Source organism: Girardinichthys multiradiatus, chromosome 15 (genome assembly GCF_021462225.1).
Source record: "Girardinichthys multiradiatus isolate DD_20200921_A chromosome 15, DD_fGirMul_XY1, whole genome shotgun sequence".
In the NCBI taxonomy this organism is placed as follows: Eukaryota; Metazoa; Chordata; class Actinopteri; order Cyprinodontiformes; family Goodeidae; genus Girardinichthys; species Girardinichthys multiradiatus.
Genome location: NC_061808.1, coordinates 27,701,285 through 27,729,240, shown reverse-complemented (window position 1 = coordinate 27,729,240; position 27,956 = coordinate 27,701,285). Strand labels below are relative to the sequence as shown.

Genomic DNA, 27,956 nt, shown 5'->3' with positions numbered 1-27,956 from the left:
TGTACTGCTATGTCACAGACTATCCACGTTTTTCAAATGGCGCTATAGTCGGGGACTTCATGTATGGTTGTGTTTTTGTATCGCCTTACTGCCGACTTGTTGACTTTCGTTCCTTAACAATACCTGCTGCATGCACCATCATGGAAGTGTTCGCTGTGCTTTTCAGTGTAGGCGCTAAAGCTCTTACGTGGCTGTGTGTTATTCTTGTTATTGCATTTCTCGGTTACTGTTTTTATATTAAGTACATTCATATGAAATACGACCACATACCAGGCCCGCCGAGGGACAGGTAAGCTAAATTCGCTGAAACTTCAGCATGGTCAGCTTGCATAAACAGCATTAACGCTACCCATACCTCATTGTTTTCATTCCTTTAAGTTTCTTCTTGGGACACTCCCCGACCTTTGTGAGGATTATGAAAAAAGACGGAATTGTGCACAACAAATTTCTGGAGTGGTAAGCTCCTAAAACGTACCTGCGATAAATGATTATTTGGGGTGGATAATAATAAGCCAACTGAAAGGTATCAAGCTTGTTGACTTGTCTCCGTGGCAAACAGTGTTGCTAGTTAGGCCGCTCGTTATTAGTTTCATGGCTAGTGCTGCATCACTTCCTGTTCAAACTTACATTATTGTTGCCATTTACAGGGCCGAGATTTATGGGCCTGTTTACAGAATAAATATTCTGCATTACATTATCCTGGTGGTGACTTGTCCAGAGGCAACTAAGGTAAACACGTTTGTGAGGAGTGATCTTTTGAAATCTTTTGAAAAGTTAATTCTTTGACACTGTAGTTTCTGATCGTGTTTGGATTAAAAACTACATTTTCTAGTGTTTGGTGCATACATTTTTTTTGTCTTCAGGAAATCTTGATGTCCCCTAAGTATCCCAAGGATCGATTCCTCTACAAGGGACTCTTTAACCTGTTTGGTCAAAGGTAGTTTCAGTGTCCTTATCACTTGTTTCCTTTCTCATGTACACCACAAGATAAGATCGTGTTGTCAGACTGGTTTCACTTAATTTGTCAATAATAACCCTTTTCTTGTTAATTGGTGTATTTTTCTGGGAAATGTTGATGTACGGTGTCTTGCAAACCCCTTGACATTTTCCACATTTTATCAGGTTCCAACCCCAAACTTCCATGTATGTTTCTGTGTATACCAACACAAAGCAGTGTCAAATTGTAAAGTGAAACGTATAGTTTTTCAAAAATTTCACAAATAACAATCTCTTTAAGTTTGGTTTGTATGTGTAATTATCCCACCTCCATGTGATACCCTGAAATGAAATCCAATGCAGCCAATTGTCTTCAGAGCTCACCTAATTAGCAGAGTCCACCTGTGTTATGTAATCTTAGTATAAATCCGGCTGTTCCGTAAGGCCTCAGAGGATTGGTTTAGAGACCATTAGTGAACAAACAGCATCATGAAGAGCAAGAGAGACACATGACCTGCAGCTGCAAGTCTTTTTGGGGTATGTCTCTACCACTTTGCACATCAGATTAAAATAGTTTTTCATTAGTCTTAGCAAAACAGCTCTAGACCAGTCAGATTAGGTGGAGAGACCGTCTGTGAACTTTGACTAGGCCATTCTAACTGATGAATAAGTTTTGATCTTAAGCATTCCATTGTAGTTCTGGCTGTATCTTTTGAGTTGGTGTTCTGCTGGAATGTCTCAAACCCAAGTATTTTTCAGGTTTCCTTTAGCTGAGGAAAAGCGTAGCATGACATTGGCACCACTGTTTTTCACAGTCGAGAAGGCGTGTTCTGGATGATGAGCATTCTCAGTTTTCCACCACCCAATATTTTGCATGGAGGCCAAAAAGTACAATTTTGGTCACACCTGACCTGACCTCTTTTTTCCATATCGTATGAAAGCTTGCTCTATATATTGAGGTTTGCGGTTGTTCTGTAGCAAAATGTGAAAAGGTTCAAGTGGTAAGAATACTTTTGCATGGTACATATATCAGGTAATATAAGTTTTTGTTTAAAAACTAAACTGGATCATTTACAGCGTTAAAAAATATTTTAACGTTTTCCGTCTCCTGTCTCCTCAGGTTTTTAGGCAACGGTCTGGTCACTGCAAGAGATCATGAGCTGTGGTACAAACAGCGGCGGATCATGGACCCTGCTTTCAGCAGCTTGTAAGTTAGTCTCTGCCTCTCTTTTCAGAAACGACTTATCCAGTTCTTGTACGTCATGTCTCTCCAGTTTCCGATTTGTAGCACTGTCCAATTACAAGAAGCCTGAGAGGCTTTGTTGGTTTCTTCTTGGAGTGACCTTTCTTGGTCTGAAGCTATCTTTTCTGTCAGATATTTGAGAGGCCTAATGGGAACCTTCAACGAGAGAGCAGAGAAACTGATGGAAAAGCTCTCAGAGATAGCTGATAATAATACAGAGGCCAACATGCTTCAACTTGTCAACTGTGTCACGCTTGATGTCATTGCTAAGGTGTCGTCTGTATTTTATCTCCCCCTTCAACGTAAAAAGTTCTGATTATAACTATGCTACATTCTTTGCAAATGTTTCACACTTTAATACATTTCAGGTTGCGTTTGGAGCGGATTTAGATCTCCTGTCCAACAACTCGCCTATCCCCAAAGCCATTGAGGTTTGTCTAAAAGGGATGGTGTATCAAATCAGAGACTCTTTATTTCAGGTAACTCTTTAGACTTCTTTTAAATAACATTTATGTGAACAAAAGCTGGCCTAACTCTGCTGTTCCAGTTTAATCCAAAGAACTGGCCGTTCATCAATGAGGTGAGGGAAGCCTGTCGCCTGCTGCGCACAACTGGAGCTCAGTGGATCCATGAAAGAAAGACCAGCATGCAAAACGGAGAAGATGTCCCGAAGGATATCCTCACGCAGATCATTAAAACTGCTGCCACAGGTTTTGATCCTTAACTTAGTACTGCTTGGAGTTTTTTCTGTCTCGGCATGAAACACCTATTTCATGTTTTAGCTAATGGATGAAAAGTCATTTTTCCTTAACAATAGATACCAAAGTAGATTTTTCCCTGATATGTCTGTTTTTGTTATTACAGAGAAAAACATGACTGAAGAGGATGAAGAGTTTATGTTGGACAATTTTGTAACATTTTTCATTGCAGGTAAGGTTTTTTAAAAAAATGTGTTTTATAAAAAACTAGGGTGCTACAATGGAAAATGAACCCTTGTAATGCAGTTCTCGTAAACACTTCCGTTCCTATCCATTAGGGGGTGCTGTAGCATCATCTGCACCCAAACATCCTACAGGCCTTTGCCTGTTTATTATTTTTTACCACTTCCATGTAGGTTACACATCTATATTTGACTATATCTGATAACACAGCTTTTAAATTTAGAGCCTTTTTAACTTGGTGTTGCATCACTTTAGGTCAAGAAACAACAGCCAATCAGCTAGCGTTTTGCATCATGGAGCTTGCAAGGCATCCTGAAATATTGGATAAGTAAGGACAAAGAATTAGTCAGGCCACAGCCGTTTGTAGTATATTTTTTTTTGGGGGGGGGATGCTTTTTATGTAATATTTTGCATATTTTCCAGAGTGATGAAAGAAGTGGATGATGTCATTGGGATGAAACAGGAAATAAGCTATGATGACCTCGGGAAGCTAATTTACCTCTCGCAGGTAGTTCAGCTTTTTTAAGCAGTCCAGGTCAACTTTGGTTTATTTAGTCTCTTCTTTTAACATGTCTATGTCTAAACATCTGCTTAGTGCGCTTTAATTAATTAACATAGAGTCTTGTTTAAGCTGTTAGTTAAGTATGAAGACCTGACTGATCCCATCCCACAGGTGCTGAAAGAGACCCTGAGAATCTACCCGACTGCTCCAGGCACATCCCGGGACATTCCTGGAGACATGACAATCGATGGTATCCACCTGCCTGGAGGATTTATCTGTCTGGTGAGTCTCTGCCTCAGAATATGCATGTAGCTTTAAAACTAGCAAGCAACTGTCTGATTTATTAGGATGTAAAATATTTCAGACCATATACTTTGACCCAATTTGTGTTTTTGGCCAACTTTTTACTTCTATCAAAATCTGACACTTTTATTCAGTTTAACTCTTATGCAACTGGGAGAATGGAAAAGTTCTTTAAGGAGCCTCTGAAATTTGATCCAGACAGATTCCACCCTGATTCTCCCAAGTAAGTAAAACACAACCGTGACATAATGGCAGGATTTTATTTCTGCGTGACTGTGCACATGTTCACTGAACCGCAAGAGAGAATGAAATGTTTTCCCTTTTCTGTTTTACAAGGCCCTATTACTGCTATTTCCCCTTTGCCCTCGGGCCACGGTCATGCCTGGGACAGAACTTTGCTCAGGTGGGTGGCACAAAAAAAACACATACAGTGACTTGCAAACGTATTCAGACTCTTTGAACCTTTTCTTTTTTGTCATGTTGCATCCACAAACTTTTGTGTTTTTGTATTAGGATTTGGGGTATAGATCAACACATTCAAGAGCTGAATTGTGAAGTGGATGGAAAATAGCATGTTTTTTTTTTTATGCTTTAGAATTAAAAACCTGTTTTTGGTCTCATCTGTCCACACCCTTGCTGTATTACCTTGCCTGTTGTAAATCACAAACATTCTTCGCTTTGACAATGCTTTTTTTTATCCACTCTACCATAAAGGTCAGATTTGTGGAGTGCATGGCTAACATTAACACATTTTCCCTCCTGAGCTATAGCTCTCAGCAGCTCCTCCAGAGTTATTCTTTTGAATATCACTTGCCCTGCTTTGCTTGTCAGTTTAGGTAGTTCGCTATGGTTGGTAGATTTGGAGCTGTGCCATACATTTTGCATTTTAAGATGATGGATTTCAAAGTGCTGTATTAGATGTTCAGCTGGGACACTGTTTTATAACCTCACTCTGCTTTAAACGTCTTCACTACTTTCTCTCTGACCTGTCTGCTATGTTCCATGGTCTTCATGATGTTGTTTGATCACAAATGATCTCTAACAAATCTCAGAGGCCTTCACAGGATTTTATTTAGGGGTGTCCAAGTAAAAGGTTTTTAAACGATGTTGCACTACTTGATCTTTTTTACATTAGATCCCAATTAAAGACATTGCAATTTGTGGCTGTAACTTTATGAAATGTGAGAATGTTTAAGACTGTAAATACTATTGTGAGGTACTGTGCAATCCTGTTGCAAATAAAAAAAACACAGACTGAGCTACTAGGTGTTGCTGTGTTTTCAGATGGAGGCTAAAGTGGTGATGGCAAAGCTGCTCCAGAGGTTCGATTTCAGCCTCGTCCCAGGACAGACTTTTGACATCCAGGACACTGGCACGCTGAGGCCAAAGAGTGGAGTGATCTGCACCATCAAACACAGGAAATACAAAAACTAAGCGACGTTAATGCTTTCTCTCATAAAATGAAATGAAAATGGTCCTGATAGTTAGGTTTGTTTTACTGCCTCAGACAGAAGAAGTTGGTGGTTTTGTTGAACTGATGAACAAATCATTTAGCCTTTTTTTTTTAAATAAATTTTTAATAACCGTGTACCCTTTGTGTGCCTCTAACAGTAATATGTTAATACCAAATGTTATCAGTCTGTCAATAAAACTGAACTGTTTCTGTAAACCTGACGGAAAGAATCCAGACTAATCTTTGCATGTTCAACTTTTTTTTCCATGTTGTCTTCTATTTTAATTGTTGCTGAAATTATACACATCTGGGCGCTGTGATCTTGTTAACCGAATGTAAGCTTTTATTTGCTTGGAAAAGGCATGTTGTTTTAGGAGCAGTCCAAAGTCGTAAAGACACTGAAACCCAAAGAAGCACACAATACATAATCATAAAGGAGTGTAACAGCTAAATGTTGCGTAAAATGAAAACAGAATAATTACTCTTAGCAAAATAAAACAATATATATAATCAAATAGTACCCAAAATGATAAACTTGACGAAATTAAAAGGTTTTGGGCATGCAATTAACAGAGTAAATATAGATTGTTGTTTTTTTTTTGCATTTTAATTCTGCAAAAAACTGAGTAAAGAGGAAAAAAAAGTGATTTCACACTGAAAAGGAATTTCATTTTTTGAAAAAAATATGTATAAAACCGCTACGCCTTGTAGAAACAAAAAGGAGTAAACAATGTGGAATAAGTATGGGTCGGTTTAAAAGAGAGTCGGCCATAGTTTCTAGATAATAAAAAAATTCTTAGGTCTTGCTTCTGGGCAGAACCACTATTTTAAGTTAGTCTGGAAATGAAGAGTTGAAACTGTTAAATTAAGTTCACCCTCAGGAAAAAGCTGCAGAATTTGTTTCAGCACACATGGTTGTAGCCTTTAAGAAAACGTCTTCTTTTTGCACCGTTTGAATATTTCCCATCTTTGTGTAACTGATGAAACGATGAGAGGAAGACAAAGACTGTTGCCCCTTTTTGAGGCCTATAGCTACTTCCAAAAGTGCCTGGATTTCACTCACATTTGTTGCTTAATCTTGCATTGGGATCGTTAACAATTGTTTATGTGATATCTGCATCAGAGAGGGACCTTAACCGTGTTTCTACAATAGAAGCCGAACATAGAGGATGAATTTAAAACTTAGACCTTTGGTTCTGTGGTACCTGAGCTACTCTTAATGATACTCCGAAGAAATTTTGCCACACGTATTTGCATATTAAGTTATATAAATGTGAGGGCTATTAAGCATAAACAACCAGATAGGTAAGTTGTGTGAGCACCTTGATATTTGCTTCATCAAAAACATTTCGAGGAAAAAAAGTGCTAATTATGCTGTATTTACCTCTAAAGTCAGAACATAGATCTAGAGATGAAATCAAAGTGGACTTGGACAGTAACTGTGCTTCGGCTCAGTTTGAAAATCATTTAGACCCAGGCTAATTATCATTAACAGCACAGGCCAATAACATTTAATGTCTTTGCATTTTGCACGTTCAAACACCCTAGCAACATATTCCATAAAGAACACGGTTGAGTAATGTATTTAAAAGATTTAATGAGAGAAAAAACCCCTTGGTGAAAATGAACTAATTTTACAGTAGCTATCACCAATGCAGTTCAGCCATACTGGATTCTGAGGGCAGGGTTGGTGAGAAACCAACTTTGAACTAGTTTTTTTTTATTTAAGTGGACATTTCTGTTTACTTTCCCAACTTGAAATTTTAACCTCGGAATAAAACTCGAGCACATAATTAGATTGCATCTCTTGACCAGTGATTCAGTGTTAATGGATTGGAAAGGTTTTGTCCTATCTGAAATTGTCCTGATCCTGTTGCAGCACTATTTTAAAATCTCTGTCAGTATGGTTGTACTTGAATAACAAAGCATTTGCTGTTATGAAACATTTACTTTTAACATTTACTTGTTATGAAACGTTTGAGAACCACTGCCCTAGATGATTAACTAACTGAGTAAAGAGAGAATCATATCATAATAGATATCTGATTACTGTAAGTACTGCACAGCACCATCTAACTCACCTCAAATGCAACATGAACTTTGATTGCACTATTTCTGTGTCAGAGTTAAGGGGGAGGGACCTGGATTGGATCTATTTCTCACTCTGTGAACATGTTCTCACACCTCCTAGGCGGAATTTACTGAAATGGCTGTTTTACACCTACTGCTGGGTTTGCTTGGTAAAGCCCTCTTCCTGCTGTCTTGTCTACTTTTCGTTGCCTTCCTGGGTTACTGCTTGTACCTCAAGTACATTCACATGAAATATGACCACATACCAGGGCCACCGAGGGACAGGTAAGCCAAGCTGGGTTGGTGTTTGTTACTGTTCTCTGCAAACATTTGTTCTGACATTGTTTCCTTTTTCTTTTCCACAGCTTCTTCTTTGGCCATTCACCAACATTTTTGAGGATTATGAAAAGAAATGGAGTAGTGCATGACAAACTCCTGGAATGGTAACCACAGTAGGTTTACACAGTACTTACTTAGTGCACTCAGCTTGCCAGGGAATGTGTGCTTCACTAAAAATGTCTAATCTGTTTAATTAACTAATAGTTTAGTATTAAATTTCCTATTTGCCTTTGTGCTAGATTTATAATTCACATTTTAAAATAAATATTAACATGTCATTTGCAGGTCTGAGACATACGGACATGTTTACAGGATAAATGTTCTGCATTACGTTAGTGTGTTTGTGACCTGTCCAGAGACAACAAAGGTAAAAAGTGTGAGTGCTGCTGGAGAAGTGGTGTGAGAGTGCAGCCACAATGAATGTGTGTCTGCAGGGGAAGGCCCTGCAAAAATAAAACCTGAAGTTTGTAAATCTTTATTTATTTAGTATTTTATTGATTCCTGTTTCAGGAAATTCTGATGTCCCCAAAGTACCCTAAAGATAGATTTGTCTACAAAAGACTTTTTAATCTGTTCGGTCAAAGGTAGTGTCTTCAAATTGTTCTTAACTATATTTACCATTATAAACCACTTTTTGGTGCTGTTATTCATTGAGTTGGTGAACCAAAATTTGATAGCATTATAGTGATGCTAATCCTTTGGCATTTACAGGTTTTTAGGCAATGGCCTGATAACAACTCGGGACCATGAGATGTGGTACAAACAGCGCCGGATCATGGACCCTGCCTTCAGCAGCTTGTGAGTCTTTTATGTCTCTTCTCATTAAATTAAATTAAATTCAATTCAAAAATACTTTATTAATCCCAAAGGAAAATTAAATGTTGTTGTAGCTCATTATGAGGGTTTCCTCAAAGAGCCGTTGTAGATGCTGATGGTTGTGGGTAGGAAGGATCTCCTGTAGCGGTCTGTCTTACAGCAGATCTGAAGAAGCCTCTGACTGAAGACACTCTGTTGTTGTAGGACAGTCTCATGAAGAGGATGCTCAGGGTTCTCCATAACGTTCTTCATTTTATGAAGAATCCTTCTTTCCACAATGATCTCCAGAGGTTCCAGAGGAGTCCCCAGAGCAGAACCAGCCTTCTTTATCAGCTTGTTGAGCTTTTTTAAGTCCCTGGCTCTGATGCTGCTTCCCCAGCAGATGATGGCAGAAGAGATCTCACTCTCCACAACAGACTTATAGAAGATATGCAGCATCTTTCTGCAAACACCAAAGGACCGAAGCTTCCTCAAGAAGTACAGTCTGCTCTGTCCCTTCTTGTAGACGGCTTCACAGTTGCATCTCCACTCTAGTCTGTTGTCCAGGTGAACACCGAGGTATTTATACTCCTCCACCACCTCCACTTCTTCTCCCATGATGGAAATAGTTTTTGACTTATTTCTGTTTCTCTTAAAATCTACAATCATCTCCTTTGTTTTAGTCACGTTCAAAATGAAATGATTGTTTCCACACCATGCCACAAAGCGGTCCACCACCTTCCTGTACTCAGCTTCTTGTACATCTCTGATCCACCCCACGACTGCAGAATCATCCGAGTATTTCTGCAGATGACAGGAGTCTGTCTTGTACTGGAAGTCTGAGGTGTACAGAGTGAAGAGGAATGGTGAGAGTAAAGTCCCCTGTGGTGCTCCTGTGCTGCTGACTGCCCGGTTAGACTCACAACCCTTCAGTCTCACAAACTGTGGTCTGTTTGTCAGGTAGTCTTTGATCCAGGAGATTGTTGAGGCCTCCACCTGAGTCTTCTGGAGTTTCTGACAAAGCAAATCAGGTTGGATTGTGTTAAATGCACTGGAGAAATCAAAGAACATGATCCTCACAGTGCTACTGGCTTTGTCCAGATGACAGTGGGTTTGTTGAAGCAGGTGTATGATGGCATCTTCAACTCCAACTCCACAGCGATGAGCAAACTGAAGGGGGTCTTGATAGTTTACTGTTTGCTTACTCAGGTGGGCCAACAGGAGTCTCTCTAGGACCTTCATGATGTGAGATGTCAGGGCAACAGGTCTATAGTCATTGAGGACTGATGGGTGAGTTTTCTTTGGTACCGGAACAAGACAGGAGGTCTTCCACAACACCGGAACCTTCTTCTGGGCCAGGCTAAGGTTGAAGAGGTGCTGCAGAATCCCACAGAGCGGCTCTGCACAGGCCTTCAGAACTCTAGGGCTGACATGATCTGGACTTGCAGCCTTATTCCGGTTCAGTCTTTCCAGTTGCATCTTCACCTGACTTGAGACACACAGGTGGAAGGGGGAAGCAAAGGAAGCATCAGCATAGGGCTGAGGTGGAAGATAAAACATTTGATGTGTTACTGGACAGCTGTGGGTCCTGTGGGTCAAAGGAGGGTGGAATGTCTGTTTGGCTGTGAGCAGGAGAGGAGGATGCTGAGCTTGTTTCTGAACTGAACCTATTGAAGAATGTGTTCAGTTCATTAGCTCTGTCCAGAACTTTATCGGTCCGATCATCCCTCTGCCTGAAGCCTGTGATCTTCTTCATCCCTGACCACACATCTCTGATATTGTTTTGCTGGAGCTTGCTCTCCAGCTTCTTCTTGTACACCTCCTTGCTCTCTCTTATCTTGACTTTAAGTTGCTTCTGTAAACTCCTCAATAATTATCTGTCTCCCTCTCTGAATGCTCTTTTTTTCTTGTTATGCAGGTCCTTCAGGTCACTGGTGATCCAAGGTTTGTTATTGGGGAAGCATCTCACGGTTCTGGTGGGGATGATGTTATCCACACAGAAGTTTATATAGTCGGTTACACACTCAGTCATGGCATTGATGTCCTCTCCATGTGGCTGGCACAGTGCGTCCCAGTCTGTAGCCTCAAAGCAACCTTGCAGAGCTTCTTCAACTTCCTGTGACCATTTTCTCACAGTCCTCTTTATTGCAGGTTTCCTCTAAACAAGGGGCTTATATTTCGAGCTGAGAAAAACAAGATTGTGATCTGATTTGCCTAATTTGCCTGGAATAATTGTTGGCAGGGCCAGCCCAAGGTATAAGAAAACGAAGCCTTTGTTATGACCAAGGAAGCCCCCAAGAGCACTATAAGCCCTTGAAGTAGTAATATGTCATGACTTTGACTGGGCCATTCTAACGGTTAAATCTAAATCCTTCCACTAGGTCCTCCTACAAGATAAACCTCCGCCCCAGGCTAAAGTCTTTCACAGCCTCTAACACGTTTTCTTCCAGGGTTGCTCTGTATTTAGCTCCATGTATCTTCCCTGTCTCTGCTGAAGAAAACCTTCCTCACAGCACGAGGCTGCCACCACCAGGTTTCACGGTGTGCATGGAGTGTACAGGGTGATGTGCATAACAAGTTCAAATATGAATATGGTCCATCTAACTATTCCTCCAATGTTTGCTCTAACAAAGATGTTACGGGTCCCTGTCAGTAATGGCTTTCTTTAAATCTCTCTTCTATGAAGGTCAGATTTGCAGAGGGTAAAACTAATATTTGTCATGTCAACAAATTCACCCACCTAAGCTGTGGATCTTTGCAGCTCATCCAGAGTCACCATGCGCCTCTTGGCTGCTTCTCTGATTAAAGCTCTCTTTGCCTGGCCTGTTTGGTTAGGTGGAGGGGATGTGAAAAAAATTAAAGCAAAATTATTTTGCCTGGTTTATCTTCGGTGTGACGTTTCTTGTTCTGAAACTAAGTTTTCTTTCAGGTATTTGAGAGGCCTAATGGGAACCTTCAACGAGAGAGCAGAGAAACTGATGGAAAAACTCTCAGAGATAGCTGATAATAACACAGAGGCCAACATGCTTCAACTTGTCAACTGTGTCACGCTTGATGTTATTGCTAAGGTATGCGGTATGTTTGTGGCTTGTTCTGAAAAATATGTGGAAAAAATGGCATAAAATCCTGTCTTAAACATTACCATCTGGCTTAATGAAAAATATGTGCCTGTTTGTTTCCTTGACAAACCTTAGGTTGCTTTTGGTATGGAGTTAGACCTCCTGAATCATTCTTCACCCTTCCCCAAGGCCATTGAGACTTGTCTAAAAGGGATGGTGCATTACGTTAGAGACGCCACATTTGAGGTAATAGTTCAGTTTAGTTTTTTAAATGTGCACAAAAGAAAACAAGCTCTTTACTAATAGATGGTGTGACAACTTAGTTTGCTATTCCAGTACATTCCCTGGAATAGAACATTCGTTAATGAAGTGAGGGAAGCTTGTCGCTTACTGCGCACAACTGGAGCTCAGTTGATCCACAAGAGAAAGATCGCCATAGAAAATGGAGAGGATGTTCCAAAAGACATTCTCACGCAGATCATCAAGACTGCTGCCACAGGTTGTAATGAAAAAATGAATGATGTAAAACATTTTTGTTGAGTGTCATGAATATTATTCACTCACTGATCTATAAATTACACGTTAAGTTACTCGTGTGGGCTACTTCTGATTGTATCCAAGAGAAGGGTGTCAATTCAATGACTTGTCCATGTTCTACTTATTGCAGAGGAAATTATGACTAAAGAAGACGAGGAGTTTATGTTGGACAATTTTGTAACATTTTTCATTGCTGGTGAGTATTTTTGCTTCCTTTTTGGTCCTTTTGCCATGGTGCTTTCTTTACTCTTAATACTGACGGGTTAAATATAAACTTGGGGTACATATAGGCCGATTCAGCCCTAGGTTAATTTAACACTACATGGTTGGGGTATGAGGGCGGCAACGCATACTGAGAAAAGTTTTTACCCAAAAAAAATTGGTTAAAGTGAATAATGTCACATAAAGGCTCCAGAAGAGTTGGTTTGTAAGAAAACCCCTTATCCTGGATTGCTAAACAAGTAATATTTATGTTAAAGTAAATTATTATTATTATTTTAAGTTTGATTCTGCATTAACATGTACAGCCAAGACTTGGCCTCACACATTTCTCTCATTTGTATGATGACCTTTAATTACACGGTGTCAATGTTTTACATAGCCAGCACTAGCCTATGCTTACTACTTAGGCCAATACTTTCTTACATGAACAAACTTGTTCTGTAGTGTGAACTAAAGTCATTAAAACTACCCACTCAGTTTAGCATTATTCTACAGTATTACTTTACCAGCTTACAAATTCTTATTTCATCTCAGAAGAAGTTCAGTGAAGTCTGATCACCTCGCTGAAGAAAGACTCCCAGGTTTTGACCCAAGGTTTAGTTAAAGCTACCCAACTTCTTTCCCAACAGCATGAACCCAACATTTGGGTTGAAGAAACAACCCAGCAGTTATTTTGTATGTTTGGACAAAGCGGCATTTAAATAATATTATGAAATATACAAGTAAAGTATGCATCATACCAGGTCCATGTAAAAAAAGAAGTACTTATACATCATTGAATGATTCATGAATTGTAAACTAATATTTTTTATGATAGACGACAAATGTTTTCATTAGCTGTAAGTGGAAATTCATCATAACTGACAGAAATAACAGCTTGTAAACACCATTATGTGTGTAATGTAATAACTGTTTCATTTAGTGAACGGAGTTACTGAAATTATTAGACTTATTAATAATTTTCTAATTTAGTTCCAATTTATCTAACATCAATTTCAGCCCAAATTTTCATAACTGGTCGACCACAAATTGTCATCCTTACCCATCATATTTAGTCACGTTTTTAACTGAAGATCTGTTTTAATTTTTTTTTATACCCAATGTTTTGATTAACCAATTTAAATTGAGTTTAGGGTCATTTTAATGTGTTATGATTCAGCTTAGCTAAAACTGCACCTTTCTAGGTCAAGAAACGACAGCCAATCAACTAGCGTTTTGCATCATGGAACTTGGAAGAAATCCTGAAATCCTGGAGAAGTAAGAACTAAAAATGAAGTGCACCATTCCTGGTAGTACAGTTAGTGAACCATGTTTGTTTTGGACTGTTTATACTTTACAGAGCAAAGAAAGAAGTGGACGATGTCATTGGGATGAAACAAGAAATAAGCAATGATGACCTCGGGAAGCTGATCTATCTCTCACAGGTAATTTTTAATAACTGCCCCTTCATTAACTGTCTTCTACAGCTTTATACAAGTTTCTTTCTAATTTCTTTTTTAGCAGTCTTTATTACCGTGTTTATTATTATAATTATTGGACAGGTGCTGAAAGAGACACTGAGGATTTACCCTACTGCTCCAGGAACATCCCGTGACATAGAGGAGGACATGATGATCGATGGTGTCCACATACCAGGGGGAGTCAGTTGTGCGGTGAGTCTTTTGCTGTTAAATATGATTAACTAGAATGCAAATCTGGATCACTGCAAAAACTAAACACAATACAATTACAACAGACTCAATCTTACAAGAACTTAAGTTTTTTTATTTTGTGGTTCCAACTAAATTCATCACTTTGCACATCAACAAAGCATCTAGTGTCTGATTTATAGTCTCTTTCAAAAGTCTTCACACTACTTGAAGTTCCTCACATTTTCTCACATAACAACCACTCTAATATATAAATCTTTTTGTTAATGCTAACAGACGTAAAAGAGGAAACTATTAGTCTGGTTTAATTTCTAACAGGGAGAAAAATATGTAAATATCTGGTTTCAACTATACATGAAGCAAGGTATGTTCCTCATTACGTGGGACACTTTACTCTGATTCTCAGTTCAGCAGCTATATTGCTGGGAGAATGGAAAAGTTCTTCAAGGACCCTCTGAAATTTGATCCAGACAGATTTCATCCAGATGCTCCAAAGTAAGTAAAGCACAATCATCGCATATTGTCCACTTTTTATTACAGTGTGACATTTGCACATCTTCAGCATGCCACAAGAAAGAATTGAAAAGTTTCTTTTATCTTGTTTTACAAGACCCTATTACTGCTACTTTCCCTTTGCTCTCGGTCCACGGTCGTGCCTGGGTCTGAACTTTGCTCAGGTGGGTTGGACAAAGAATCAACATACAGTCCCAACACAAATACAAACGCACAGACTTAAAGTTTAAAAAATGCCAATGTGTTTTTAGATGGAGGCTAAAGTGGTGATGGCAAAACTGCTCCAGAGGTTCGATTTCAGCCTTGTCCCAGGACAGAGCTTTGACATCCAGGACACTGGGACGCTGAGGCCAAAGAGTGGAGTGATCTGCACCATCAAACACAGGAAATACAAAAACTAAGCGACGTTAATGCTTAACAACAGAAATCACAGTAGTCCTTGTGATGAAACTGAATTGCTTGGTTAGGTTTATACTCTTGTCTAAGCCAACAGATGTTTATATTTAACAGCTAATTTCTCTATGTATTTTCATTTGATCATACATATAATAATCGTTCAGTTTGTCATATAATTTTTAGGTTATTTTGTCAACCCAAAGATTTTATCTACATGACTGATAATGTTTATTTTGGGTTCAGCATGCTATTAGTTCATAAAAATTTGACCATTACTGACAATCTACACATGGGGGTGCTGTGATAAAAGCTGAGTAGAATTGCTTTAACTGCACAGGACGGCAAAACTCCATTAGAAAAATGTTTAAATGGAATTGCACAGGCCAACGTTCAGTAACAATGATAACTTGTTCTGCAAATCAGAAAACCTATTATTTTCTCATGGCATGTAGTATGGACTTTGTGGTTTGATTTACACAAATGGATTAAACCAAAGACTCAATTTGTCACTCCGTTTTCCGGGACAATACCACCTTTGGTTCAATTCCATGGTATTAATTAATGCTATTTTGTGTATATTCATTTTTGTTGATGAAATGTTTAGTATCTTGTTTAAATGCCTCAAGGATATTACCTTGAGAGCTGTTTAACCTGTTATAAGGAGAACTTTTGCTTTGTCTAGTCAGAATGATTTGGCAGCACTACTGTGCACATGTCCAATGCTGTAAAATGTATTCTCCCTTGCAAAGTTATAATAAAACTGATTTCAGTGACAACTGTCATTCTCTTCCTTTGGTATAAACTAACTTTTTCACAACAATTGGCGATGAGGATGGGATTGACTGATTTCCTCCGAGGACATCAACAAAAGAAAGGTCTGATCAACCTGTAAAATAGCTTCCCTGCCTTAAACCTGATTATTGTTAAAAGAAAGGAGGATTTCTTACTCAGTGTTCTTGGAGACTTAGCACTGGAATCTAAAAAGAACCAATTTTTTTTTTCCAGAGACAGTGAAATCCTAAATCAGTATAATTTTATTATTATCATTCGCTTAGTAGCTTTTTAAAAATAGCACAAAATATAATCAATGGCCTAAAATCTAAAGTATGAAAGATTTCAAATGATACAGTTCAAAAGCTCCTGCTAATAAGATTAAAGGTTTAAAATTATAAAAGCTTGCCAGAGAGCTACAAACCCCTGTGGAGATGTCTGCAGATTTTAAATGAATATTCCCCCCATTATCCAGACACCTAAGGGGATAGTAGTAAAGCTCTGTCAGTAAAGTTCTGTCAGGAGACCGAAGCACAGTTTTGTCAATGGACAGGAGCTGTGTGCATCAAACGTTTTCTGCCCTACAAAATTAAAAAGGGTTGAGGAAGCGACAAAAGAGAAGGTGAGAAAATGAAAAAAAAAAAAGGGAACAAATAGATGACAGTTATGCGGACATCTGACTAACAATATTTCTGTTTGTGCAAAATCTGAACCATTTACTAAACCATTTTCCCTGCCTCTTACACACAAATTTATACACTTGGGGATTTGAGCACTCCCTGTACATTAGACAACCGCCCTCCCCACGGCTTCATTCCACCAGAGATGCTTCTTCAGCATGGCTTAAAAAGGGAGAGGCCCTGCCTGCCTGATGCAGACAACCGTTTGAGAGTTTCCAACAGAACAAAAATCAGAAGAAGTCTGGCCATAAGCCCAAACCCACTTATATGGGCAACAATCTATGCTGTTTGCCAGAACCAGAAGAGTGTTACACTAGACTCATCTTATGAAGCCAGAAGAGAAATAGGCTGGAGAAAAGTTTTCCCTCCCTCCTGAAGAAGTTAAAGTGGACAAGGAAAGATCAAATGTCCCACAAATAGGCCTGGGGAGGGCCTGGGTCTTTGGACAGATTACTGAGTACTGTGTGCCATAACAGTCTGACTCTGGAGTGGTCAGGGAACTGAGGGGGTTAACGCCTAGACACACACATTTGCATATATATTTTCTGTTTTCTGCAAATGAAGAAGGCTTATTAACTGTGGCTGACCTTTCTGCATTTTGCAATGAAGAAACACTTGCTAGATGTTGACAGATGCAACAAGGGTTTAAATATTATTACTGTGTTAGAAATTCTCTTCCAAAAGAATGATAGCATACGCTCATTTGACACTTTTCAATTAATTATCTTAGAGAAGTAAGTTTTCTCTCTCGTCATAGTATATTCAGGTCGGGAACTCCCAGGGGGTCACGAGACACCAAGTGGGAGGTCGCAAGATGATTTTCAGAATCATTGTAATTTGACCCCTGAGGTGAATGGAGGGCCAAAAAATAAATAAATATCATGAAATTGTTATGATTTGGGGGTGCTTGGTTTTTGTTTTTTCTCACTTTGTACTCACAGTTGAGTTTTAAAACCTGCTTCTGTTTATTGTTTTAGAGGTGGTGCTGTAGTTGTTTAGCTTTGTTTTCAGTTCATAGTGCTTTCAGGTTTATGTTCTGTTACAGTTATGTTTCTTAGGCTTGATTATGTTCTTGAACTTCTGTTTTGTTCCAGCCATGTTTTGTTTTCACTCCCTGCCTCAGTCAGCTCGTAATCAGCTTCATTCGGTCCACCTGCACCATGCTCTATATATACACCGTTATTCTGTTTACTCCTTGCGGAAACATTCTTAGTTGTTAGTTCTTTGTTCACGGTTCATAGTTCTCTGTCAAGCCAAGCCTGTCTTGCCTGCCTATCCAGGCCTGCTTCTGCCACCACATTGTTTGTAATAAACCCTGTTACTCACCGCCGCTGCTTGTTGCAATCTGGGTTCCACTACCACACCACATTCCTGACAGAAATAAATAAATGTACCATTACATGTCCTATTAAATAATATTTAATTGTACCATTTATTTATTTAATAAATCAATACATATTTAAATATACCATTAAATTATGAAACTATATTTATTTAGTAAATGAAAAAAGATAGTGTAATAATTTTATATATTTTTAGGGGGTCACCAGTCTCTGGTACTGTTATGTTGGGGGGTCACAGACTGAAATGTTTGGGAACCCTTGCTCCGTGCAGTCTCTGTATATACAGTAATTACAGTAGGGTACAGTTTTGTCCACAAGCCTTAACTTATGCTTATGAATGGATGGTGTAAATTAATTGTTTTTACAAGAGTGGCTGGGTTGGATCAGTTTGGATCAGTTAGATCAAAAGCAATGGAAGGCTTGGTTCCTTGGTCCATTTTTCAGCTAGAATCTATTAAAGTTATTTTACAATTTTTCATTTGCTACATAATTCCATATGTGTTTATTCACTTATGGAATTATGTAGGGCATCAGTGTTGAGGTGTGTGGAGGTCATATGGTTTTTTACCGCTCTCTGCTGCCTACTGGTTTGGCTTCATGTCCACATATTGACCATAATTGCCACCTTTTTGCATGCTGCCATAAACCGCCACTCTGGATTTTAGATTTCATTCAATACTCAGCTTGAATGTAATAAATGGGAGCATTCCCAAACTTATCTCCCAGTCCGGACATTACCTTATGAGTGCTTTAGGACCTGGATTCCCTGCATCCAGAAGCGACTAAAAATGGATGGAAGTTGATAGTCGCTATAAGATCAATGTATTAAGAGTTATTGCTGGAAAAACATATTTTGATAATAGATTATTAAACAATTTCTTTAAATTCCGGATGCTTCGGTAAATCACTCAGTAAATTTGATCAATATTAATCAAATGCACTAAATGCAAAGAAAGCGTGCTAAATAACAGAAATGTGCGGGTGAATTTTTTTTTGGCTGAATTTTTACATCCGGCACCCCATAAAAGTGGACATCGGGCGATTTTCTGGAAGACAGAAGGGTGAGAATTCTTCAGTCGTGGTGGCCGGCATTGCACAGCAAGACTCTGAGCCGCCACATGAAACAGGTAAACAAGTGATTTAAATCTTGTATATCTTCAAAATTATGTGAATATCAGGCAGCTCATTCATGATATTAATCTAGCCATACTGTTAGATAAACCGCCAGCCTTGACATTTTCTGTTATATGCTTGTGTAATAAATCCAGTGGTGTAGTTTATGTGATACGCAGGTATACGCCGTTTACCCACCAGTGTTTCCCCAGGTTTACAGCCTTGGGAGGGACGGGGGGGTCCTGTCCGTTGCAGGGGGTTGACGACGATAAGATGCTGCATGTATTTCATTATGTTGTTTTGCTATATTAACTTATATTATTGTGATAATACATTACTAAAATAATTTATCAGTTTCATACATTTAACTTCTATACAAGCTTAATAACTTGGCGTAATTATCAACAACCTTAAGATCAGTAGGTCTATAGCTGAATTATTTATTTTTGAACTGTGGAACATGATTAAAGTTATAAAGCCTGTAGGGAAAGAGGGAAGATCAGATGATAGGGAAGTACGGTAAATACTACAGCACAATACTTTTTTCTGAAAATTGCGGGTGACTGAAAACAGTCCATGTTTGCCTTTTTGCAGATGTACGACAGAAAGCAAGATGTGGAGAGAAACGGCAGCAGCCTGGAAAAGTGAAAGGTACAGCACCATACTGGATGATGTGTGTGAAAATTGCCTAAGTGAAAGAAAGAATGAAAACCAAAAACATCATTTTTTAAACTATTTTATTGAATACTTTGTGTTGTCATTAAGTGCAAATTTCCTTGTTTTTCTGGCAGCAGAAGGTGAAAGGAGTGAGCAGATGATGGAGAGAAAAGAGCAGCAGATGGTGCAACCTGACACAGAACTAATGTTTGTGCTTGCAATTGAAAAAAATACCTAACTTTTGTGCCTTGAGACAACATGTGTTGTGAATTGGCGGTAAATAAATAAACTCAATTGAATTGAATATTTTCCAGTTTTATGTTTCATTTTGTTGTGATTCTTAGAGTATGATTGTCAAAAAGAAAACTTCATTTTAAATCATGGTGAACTAATTAAACTTTAACTGTCTTTCTATTTGGTTTTTCCCCAAACTTTAAATAAACTCTTTATTTTATTTTCCAGGCTGCAGTCTGCTTATATAAACATGCATCATGCATTCATGTTTTTCCTGATAAACTGTAAAATAATGTGCACTACATGTGGCATTCCCTGCTACTTCACACTTTGCACTTGTTAAATGAAACAAAATATTTCATTGGTGAAAACAAAGACTGGTCATAGTTGGAAAGTGTTTTAGCTGTGATCAAATAGCTCAGTCTGTTAGGGTCAGTTTTCTGAAAGTTCCTGAGGACCAACAAGCTTACAAGGAAATGGAACCATAAAAGTTTGAAACAAAAGAGACACAGGAGTGTCGACCTGTTGGATGATCTCTACAACATGAGACAAATTTGGTTCTGACTAAAGAACCAAATAGTGTCAGACATTAAAGACAGATATAGAATTTTTATTGCATTGTATGAAGGCTACAGACACCAGCAAACGGGTTTTCTGTACTGAGACATTTCATTTTTTTTATTTATTTCCAATAACTTTAAACCTGTAACTGTGCCAGACTGACCAGATGTTCTCAAAGGTTTTCACTCTGAATGGAGATAAAGAAATGTTGGCTTTTGTTCTATATCTGGTCATCTGAGAGAAACATTGCTGATAAACTGTTGGAGATGATGATCTCAGAGTGTAAAGTTTGAAACGTTTTATGTATCATCTATGACCTGGTAGGTCAAGGTGTTGGTTTGTACATACTGCATGGGTATTATCTAAAACCAACTGTGTCAGGGTTTAAACGCAGCAAACTGGAGAAAGGACAGACAGGGTATGAAACACAGAAAACACCTGATTTATGGAGACACTGATCAAGAATAATCTGTGCAGTGTCCCAACTCAGTTACCTTCTGCCACAACTAATCTGTCCATTCGAGGGAGCACAGATACTTCCTAAAGATGAAATAACTGCATTCAGTGTTACTTGACTACTTTGTCAAATCTTTAAAAAAAGAAATCTGTTTGTTTTTTATTTCCTTGTTTTCCTTCAAATTGTTTTAAGAAGCAATGGTCAGCTTTCTAACTCAATAAACCAAATACAAACACATTTAAAGGGGACATATGCAAAATCCACCTTTTTAGCTCTTAAACACCTTTTCTGTGTATTGGGAATCTCTGAAAGTCTAGAAAATGTGAAGTTAGTCACTCCAGATCCTGCGATGATATATTTAGATGCTTTTTGGGTCATATTAGGTCAGTCTGTTCAGATTTTTCCATTTTCTATTACGTTTTGTTCTCTGTTACGTCACAGTATTTTCTGTAGAAATTCTAAAAATGGTCATGGACTTCCGGCTAACCAATCCAGCTAATACGCCATTTTTTTCTCTCGCAGTATTCTAGTAGTTTAAGTTGCTGCCGAAGCAGCAAGCGGAATAATCTAAATGTTTTGTTGTCGGGTGTATTAACCCACACCAGTCATTATACCATCCCACAGCATCAGAACCTCTTTGGAGTGCCTGGTTAAAATTTATTTTTCATGGAAACATGCCAACATCAGTGAGGAGTGTTTCAGCAACCTCCGCTAGTATGAAGGAGGATTAGCCTGAGGGGTCAGTTCCTCCTGTCTATGGAAGCGACAGACAGAGCAAAGAGGTAGCTGCACATAACGGTAAAATGACAGCAGACTTGATTGTTGAGGTGTTGAAATAACTTAGTGGCTATTGTTTTGATAGCACATGTTTGCGCTGTGAGCCTTTGAAATAAACACTCTAAAGACTAGTCTTGAGAGAAATCGATTAATTGAAGCAGTATCTCACTCTATTGATAATAGATTTCCATAACAACCTGGCATTGTCGGTGTTGCGGGTATTGGGCCGGTGCAATCACCGTTACAGTTTATATTTTATTCTTTTAGGGAAGATCAGGGTCTCTGTAACACAGATAATAACGAGACGGAGATAGTCACCGTTTGTGTCCTTCTTCACGCTCCGCTTCGGACTGACTTTATTTATCATTCAGATAATTCAGCTCAATATTACAGTTTTCTGATATTTTGGTGCATTTACACATTTCACATTCTCCAGTAACATGTACTTTAATCTCATCATTTCCATATATTTAAACATTGCTTCTCTCCCGTTCACAGAAACTCACATGGCACATTCCTTTAGCAAAAAGCTAATGTTGTACATTCCAGTCTTAATTCTCCAGCATTATGTTACTCCAGGACATTCAAAACACAGTTTAGAACCTTCTGACTCAACTTTGAGTCTCAATACAACAACTCTCAACATACAGGTAATTAATCTCGAACATGAAATATAAGAGACAAGACCGAACACGATAGTTAGCGACTGTGCTAACAAACCAACTTTTGTCTGTTACCCTTATAACTCGTCGTCTCTTATATTGCAACAGAACTTACGGGGAAATATGGTTTCTACAAAACACATGGAATCCAATAAAACCCCTTAACTGTATTGTGGCGTTTTATAAACATTACGTACCTGTAACAGATAATAACGAGACGGAGATAGTCACCGTTTGTGTCCTTCTTCACGCTCCGCTTCGGACTGACAAACAAGACACTCGATCCCGCTACTGCCACCCGGTGGAGCACTCCAGTACTACACCCCATGTTCACATGTTTTCCCCTTTACTCTTATCAAAACACTAACAAAACAAAACTGTGACCACATATTTGTGTGTGTCACACTCTCCCCGGCAAAATAAAGAGTACCTTTAACATTTACAAAACATGAGTTTACTCAGTCCTCTTTCACAAATCAACACCCCATGCTGAATTCTTTCACTAACAAAACACCATTGGTGGCATACATATCGGCACAGTTGCATGTGTGGGATAACTGTAAGGTGAGTAAGTAACTACCGGGTTACAGACACCCGCATGGTGCGGTATGTATAGGGGTAGTGTATAAGTTACAAATGGATATATATTTTCAAGATGTGACATTGTCTCTGCTGTCCTCATGTGTTGTACAGCTGACTGTCTATCCACAACATTGACAGTAGGATACGGATACACTGAAGGCTCGCCCAATGACTCATACGTGAACAACTGACGGGGTTTCCTCTCGCGTGTAGATCTCCTAATCCCTTGGTGTCCCTCCTGGTGACTCGGTGGTCTCAGGTCAACTTCAGGTGAGCTGTTCCCAAGTTCCTTCCCCGCTGATCCATTGCAAGCAGGTGTGTGATCATCATCTGTGTTATCTGCTGTCTCCTCCTCTCTACTTCCAGAATGAGGCATAACAAGTACTTTTCCTGCACTATCCTCCTCAGGTAAGTAGTGAGGTACGCTCAGGGTGTCTCTGGTTGCTGTTGTCACAGGCAAATGTTCTTCCTGCTGCTGTGTCATTTCCCTTATAGATTCTTGCGATGTACTCAGTGGGAACATATGTTGTTCATCCCTAATAGGTCTTGGCATCATCCTTTCAGTGGGTACTCTTAACCAGTAACCTGCACCCTCGCCATCATCTGAATCACTTTCTGCCTCACTTTGATCTGTTTGGTTTTGTGTGTCTACATTCCTTCTAGTGTGTCGTTTCTGTCTTGCTTGCTCGGATTCGCTTCTACTTCGAATCTGAGGTGAATTCAGTTCAACAGGTAAGTTGTTTACTGACAGTAAAAGGTTGCGATGCAAAGTCCGTGTTTTTTTCTTATCTCCACCCTCAGGATACACAACAAAAACGGGGTTTTCAGAAAGTTGCTCTTTAACGATATGAATAGTTTTTTCCCAGTAGGATCTTAACTTGCCCGGACCTCCTCGTTCACTCAGGTTTCGGACCAACACTCTGTCCCCTGGCTGTAGTGTAATCCCTCTTATCTTCTTGTCATATGTCACTTTTCCTCTGGCGCTGGACGTTTTACTGTTTTCGCTAGCAATGCGGTATGCTTCCGTCATTCGCTTTGCCCATTTTCCTGAGTAGGCCTCTCCTTCTTCAGTTAGACTGAACAGTAAGTCTACTGGTAGACGAGGGTTTCGACCATACAGAAGGAAGAAAGGTGAGTAGCCAGTGGCCTCATGACGTGTACAGTTATACGCGTGCACCACATGTGGCAGACTGTCTTTCCAATGTAATTTCTCAGTCTCTGTCAATGTTCTCAACATCTGCAGTATGGTTCGGTTAAACCGCTCTGCTGGATTACCTTGCGGGTGGTATGGGGTTGTCCGCGAGTGACCCACACCAGACAGGTTTTGTAGTGTCTTGAACAGTAAATTTTCAAATTCTCGTCCCTGGTCATGATGTAGTTTTAGGGGATAGCCAAATCGGGGAATAAAATCTTGGAAAATACGTTCAGCTGCTGTTTTCCCACTTTTATTCTTTGTTGGGTACGCTTGAGCAAATCTGGTAAAATGATCCAGGACCACCAGAATATATTCGTAGCCCCCACGACTGGCTTCGAGATGTAGATAGTCAATGCACACTAACTCTAAGGGGTAACTAGATTGTATACTTCCCATAGGAGCTCGGGTGTGAGTGACTGGTTTCTTTGACATGATGCATGGACATTTCAGGTGATATACGTCTCAATGTCCTTGGCCATAAAGGGCCAATAAAATCTCTCCCTTGCCAGGTGAAGTACTCTTTCTGTCGCCACATGACCCATCCCATTATGTAGCTGCTGTAGTGCTACATTCCTATATTTTCCCGGGAGGACAAGTTGCTTTCTCTCCTTGGTCCTTCGGTATAGGATGTCATTTTCAACACATAACTTGGTCCATTCATGTAACAGTCTTCGTGCCCCCACACTCACAGTTTCACGCATCTCCTCTGTCAGTTTTGTGTGCGACTCTTTCAGTTTGATAACTTGACCAATATCCAGATCTTCTCTTTGTGCTCTCACCATATCACTCTGACTTATTTTATGTAGACTGGTCTGAGGCAGGGAAGGCCTGTCCGGAGCTGACAGGTTGAGGGCGGCCACCCATGCGATCTCTTTGGCTTTGGCCACTTAGCTCCCATCCCATGTAGCTTGAACAACCTCATTTGAAAAACTCTCAGTACACTCATCCATATACTTCCCCATGTTTAAAGGTAGTTGTGAAAGAGTGTCGGCGTCAGCATTAGCTTTGCCGGGACGGTATCGTATGTCAAACCTAAAGTCTGAAAGTTCACCAACCCATCTGTGTCCCACTGCATTAAGCTTTGCTGTGCTCATGACGTAGGTCAACGGATTGTTGTCCAAGTAGATCGTAAAATGGGGTGCATAATATAGGTAGTCCCTAAATTTTTCACATACAGCCCATTTCAATGCCAAAAACTCTAATTTTCCACTATGTAAGTGATAATTACGTTCAGCTTGTGTCAAAGTCCTCGAACCATATCCGATTACTCGTAAAATGCCCTCCTGCCATTGGTAAAGAACAGCTCCCAGTCCCTCGTTTGAAGCATCCGTGTGTAGTGTAAAAGGCAGATTGAAATCAGGATAGGCTAACACGGGAGGACTAGTGAGGAGCGTGACTAGTTGTTCTAGTGCTTCTTGGTGGGTGCCTGTCCATACAACTGTCTCTCTAGAATGTAACTGTGGACGCTTAATGTTACTCTTACTAGTTGAACTCCGAGATTCGCCTGACTTTGTCTGCAGCAACTCATAGATTGGCTTGACTATCCTAGAGAAATCTTGGATGTACAAGCGGTAGTACCCCAGGAACCCTGTCAGTTTCCTCACATACCCAACAGTCTTCGGTGTCTTACTGGTCAGCACCCTAACAGCCTCTATGTCGCGCTTGTCTATTTTGACCCCATCAGCTGATACAATCTTTCCCACATACCTCACTTCATTTTTAAAGAACTCACACTTCTCTGGTCTCAGTTTTACCCCATGTTGCTGTAAGGCACGGATAACTTTTCTGAGACACTCCATATGGTCATCAAAAGTCCTTGCGTAACACAATATATCATCTAAATAGGGGAGACAACATTTGTCTCTGAGAGGCCCCAGCATCTCTTCCATACTCCTTTGGAACGCTGCAGGAGCGTTTGTTAGTCCAAATGGAATACGGATCCACTCGTATAGGCCCCAGGGTGTTATGAAGGCTGTGAACTGGCGGGAACCCTCAGCAACAAACCCTTGGTGGTAAGCCTTCCCCTGATCCAGGATACTAAACCACGTGTAGCCACCCAGTGTGTTTGTCAGGTTCTGTATCCGGGGCAATGGGTGTCGATCAGGTACAGTTTTTTTGTTGAGAAGCCTGTAATCTATACAGAGCCGTAGACTGCCATCTTTCTTACGGACACATACAACTGGCGCGGCATATGAAGACTTTGACCTCACTATCCACCCTTTTAACAGCAGCTCTTGTATGTAATCTTTCACTTCTTGGAATAATGGCTTTGGTATCGATGAATAAGTTTTCTGAACCAGCAGGTCATCCTTCAAATTAATGGACAATTGCAGAGTCGGTATACATCCAATGTCTGTGCTGTCCCGTGCAAACGCTTCTGACTCTTCAAAAAACATTTTATTTACTTTTTCTTGTTGCTCTTTAGTAAGATGACTTACATCGATGGGGGGTTGCCATGGCGATGATGGTGGAACAACAGCAGAAGTTGAAGTGGTATTGCTTATTGTCACCGGGTGCTCTGATGTCTCAGGTAGGTCCATGTTAATAACTTTGTCAATGCTGTAAATGCTACCTAGTGTTGTTTTCCTATATAGAGTCACAGCGTGTTTATTGTTGTTTCCAATCGGCAGTAACACATACGGTTTCTTAGTGTTTTTTGCTTCTATAATGCCCTCCCCGATGTCCAACTCAGAGAGCCGATTGTTACTTTCATCAGGTTCAAACAGGAAAACGGTCTCCGATAAGTTCATATCAGGTGAGATGTCACATTTAACCCAAGCTACTTGGCCTGCCGGGATAGTAATGTCAGTCCGGCCGGACCTGAGTCTTTCATCCTGCTCTAAGGGTTTATCGGTCTGTATGAAGTTCACGAGTAGCTCTGCCTTTTCCGTAGAGATTGACATTGCATTGTGTAGCAGACTGGTTAACGTTGGGACAAGTCTTTCAGGTTGCCTTTGAATCACTTCTTCAAGTACATTGAAGCCTAACACTGGTCTCTCTAAAGTGAAACTACTTACAAGGAAAGGTACATTGATGGATAACCTAGGATCCTTGTTTCCCAACAAGTTGACTGTAATAGCTACCCAACCCTCAAACGGAAGACTATCACCATTCACCGCATAGATTTTTAACTCTTCCTCATCAGTCATGATCTCACTAATCGGCTGGACAGAGGTGTCCGGCAAGAGTCTATCTTTCCACTCTCTATCAATTAGACTTACTTGGGCTCCTGTGTCCAACAAAGCGGTCACTGCTAGTCCATTCAGGTTACACTGGGTGAGAGCTTTCTTCCCAATTAGTTTGGCTAGGCGATCACTTTTTGTATCAGGTAAGTCATTTGTTAGTGTCTGTACATTGTTCCGCTTCCTGTGGTCATGTGCCACCAGGGTTCCCAATGTGCTGGGTTGGGACTTGGATTGGAACCCGGTCACTGTTTGTCCCTCGGCAGCGACCGGCTCCAGTTTCCCTGATGCGTTACTTTCTTCAAACAGCCCACTGCTCTATGTCCCTCTTCTCCACAATGGAAACAGTGAGGACAAGTAGGTTTGTCCTCCTCCCAACATTTTGTGCAAGCATTCCGTCTGTCTCTCTGGCGATTTAACTTGTTTTTCTCACCTCTACTTGTTGCTTCCCCTGATGTTTGTAGTGATTGTTTCATCAGTTCGACCATGTCTGCTAACTTTTCCACCTTCTCTGTGAGTTGTTGCATCATATTTATGCTTTTCTCAGCTTGTTTCTTTTCACAAAGGTCTTCTTTGTTTACAGGGTTCTGAACAGCATTTGCTTCAACCGCAGTATTCTGCACACTGGCTCCCTTGGAACGGACTACTGAGCCAAGACGTCGTTGTCTTTCGCTTTCATCACTTGTTATTTTCTTCAGGTGTTTAAGTATGGCCTCATCGGTAACTGAGGAATTGGCCAGCAAGAACTTCAGTTCCCGGCGAGTGTTGGTATATTTGTGGTTCA

General features: G+C 39.9%; 2 protein-coding genes across 4 annotated transcripts; both read left to right on the top strand.

Moving 5' to 3' along the window:
• The first annotated feature begins 41 nt into the window (after positions 1-41).
• On the top strand, positions 42-5,599 carry LOC124882165 (cholesterol 24-hydroxylase-like). Of its 3 annotated transcripts, none has more exons than XM_047388382.1 (15): positions 42-289; positions 379-456; positions 648-729; positions 864-937; positions 2,057-2,143; positions 2,312-2,450; positions 2,548-2,610; positions 2,727-2,889; positions 3,044-3,109; positions 3,376-3,448; positions 3,544-3,628; positions 3,794-3,904; positions 4,060-4,148; positions 4,262-4,328; positions 5,210-5,599. In XM_047388382.1, exons 1-15 carry the CDS (start codon positions 60-62, stop codon positions 5,357-5,359), a joined length of 1,557 nt encoding a protein of 518 aa, XP_047244338.1. In that variant the 5' UTR covers positions 42-59; the 3' UTR covers positions 5,360-5,599. The 3 variants fall into 3 exon arrangements, with proteins under 3 accessions (XP_047244338.1, XP_047244337.1, XP_047244339.1); XM_047388381.1 differs by having other exon boundaries at positions 44-289; positions 2,548-2,658; XM_047388383.1 differs by lacking the exons at positions 379-456; positions 648-729; positions 864-937 and having other exon boundaries at positions 44-289; positions 2,548-2,658.
• Positions 5,600-5,896: 297 nt separating this feature from the next.
• Positions 5,897-15,734, top strand: LOC124882166 (cholesterol 24-hydroxylase-like). The gene is made up of 15 exons (XM_047388384.1): positions 5,897-7,733; positions 7,814-7,891; positions 8,073-8,154; positions 8,298-8,371; positions 8,499-8,585; positions 11,512-11,650; positions 11,777-11,887; positions 11,978-12,140; positions 12,309-12,374; positions 13,585-13,657; positions 13,740-13,824; positions 13,942-14,052; positions 14,456-14,544; positions 14,660-14,726; positions 14,814-15,734. The coding sequence occupies exons 1-15, from the start codon at positions 7,585-7,587 to the stop codon at positions 14,961-14,963; spliced, it is 1,524 nt and encodes a 507-aa protein (XP_047244340.1). The 5' UTR covers positions 5,897-7,584; the 3' UTR covers positions 14,964-15,734.
• Positions 15,735-27,956: the final 12,222 nt, after the last annotated feature.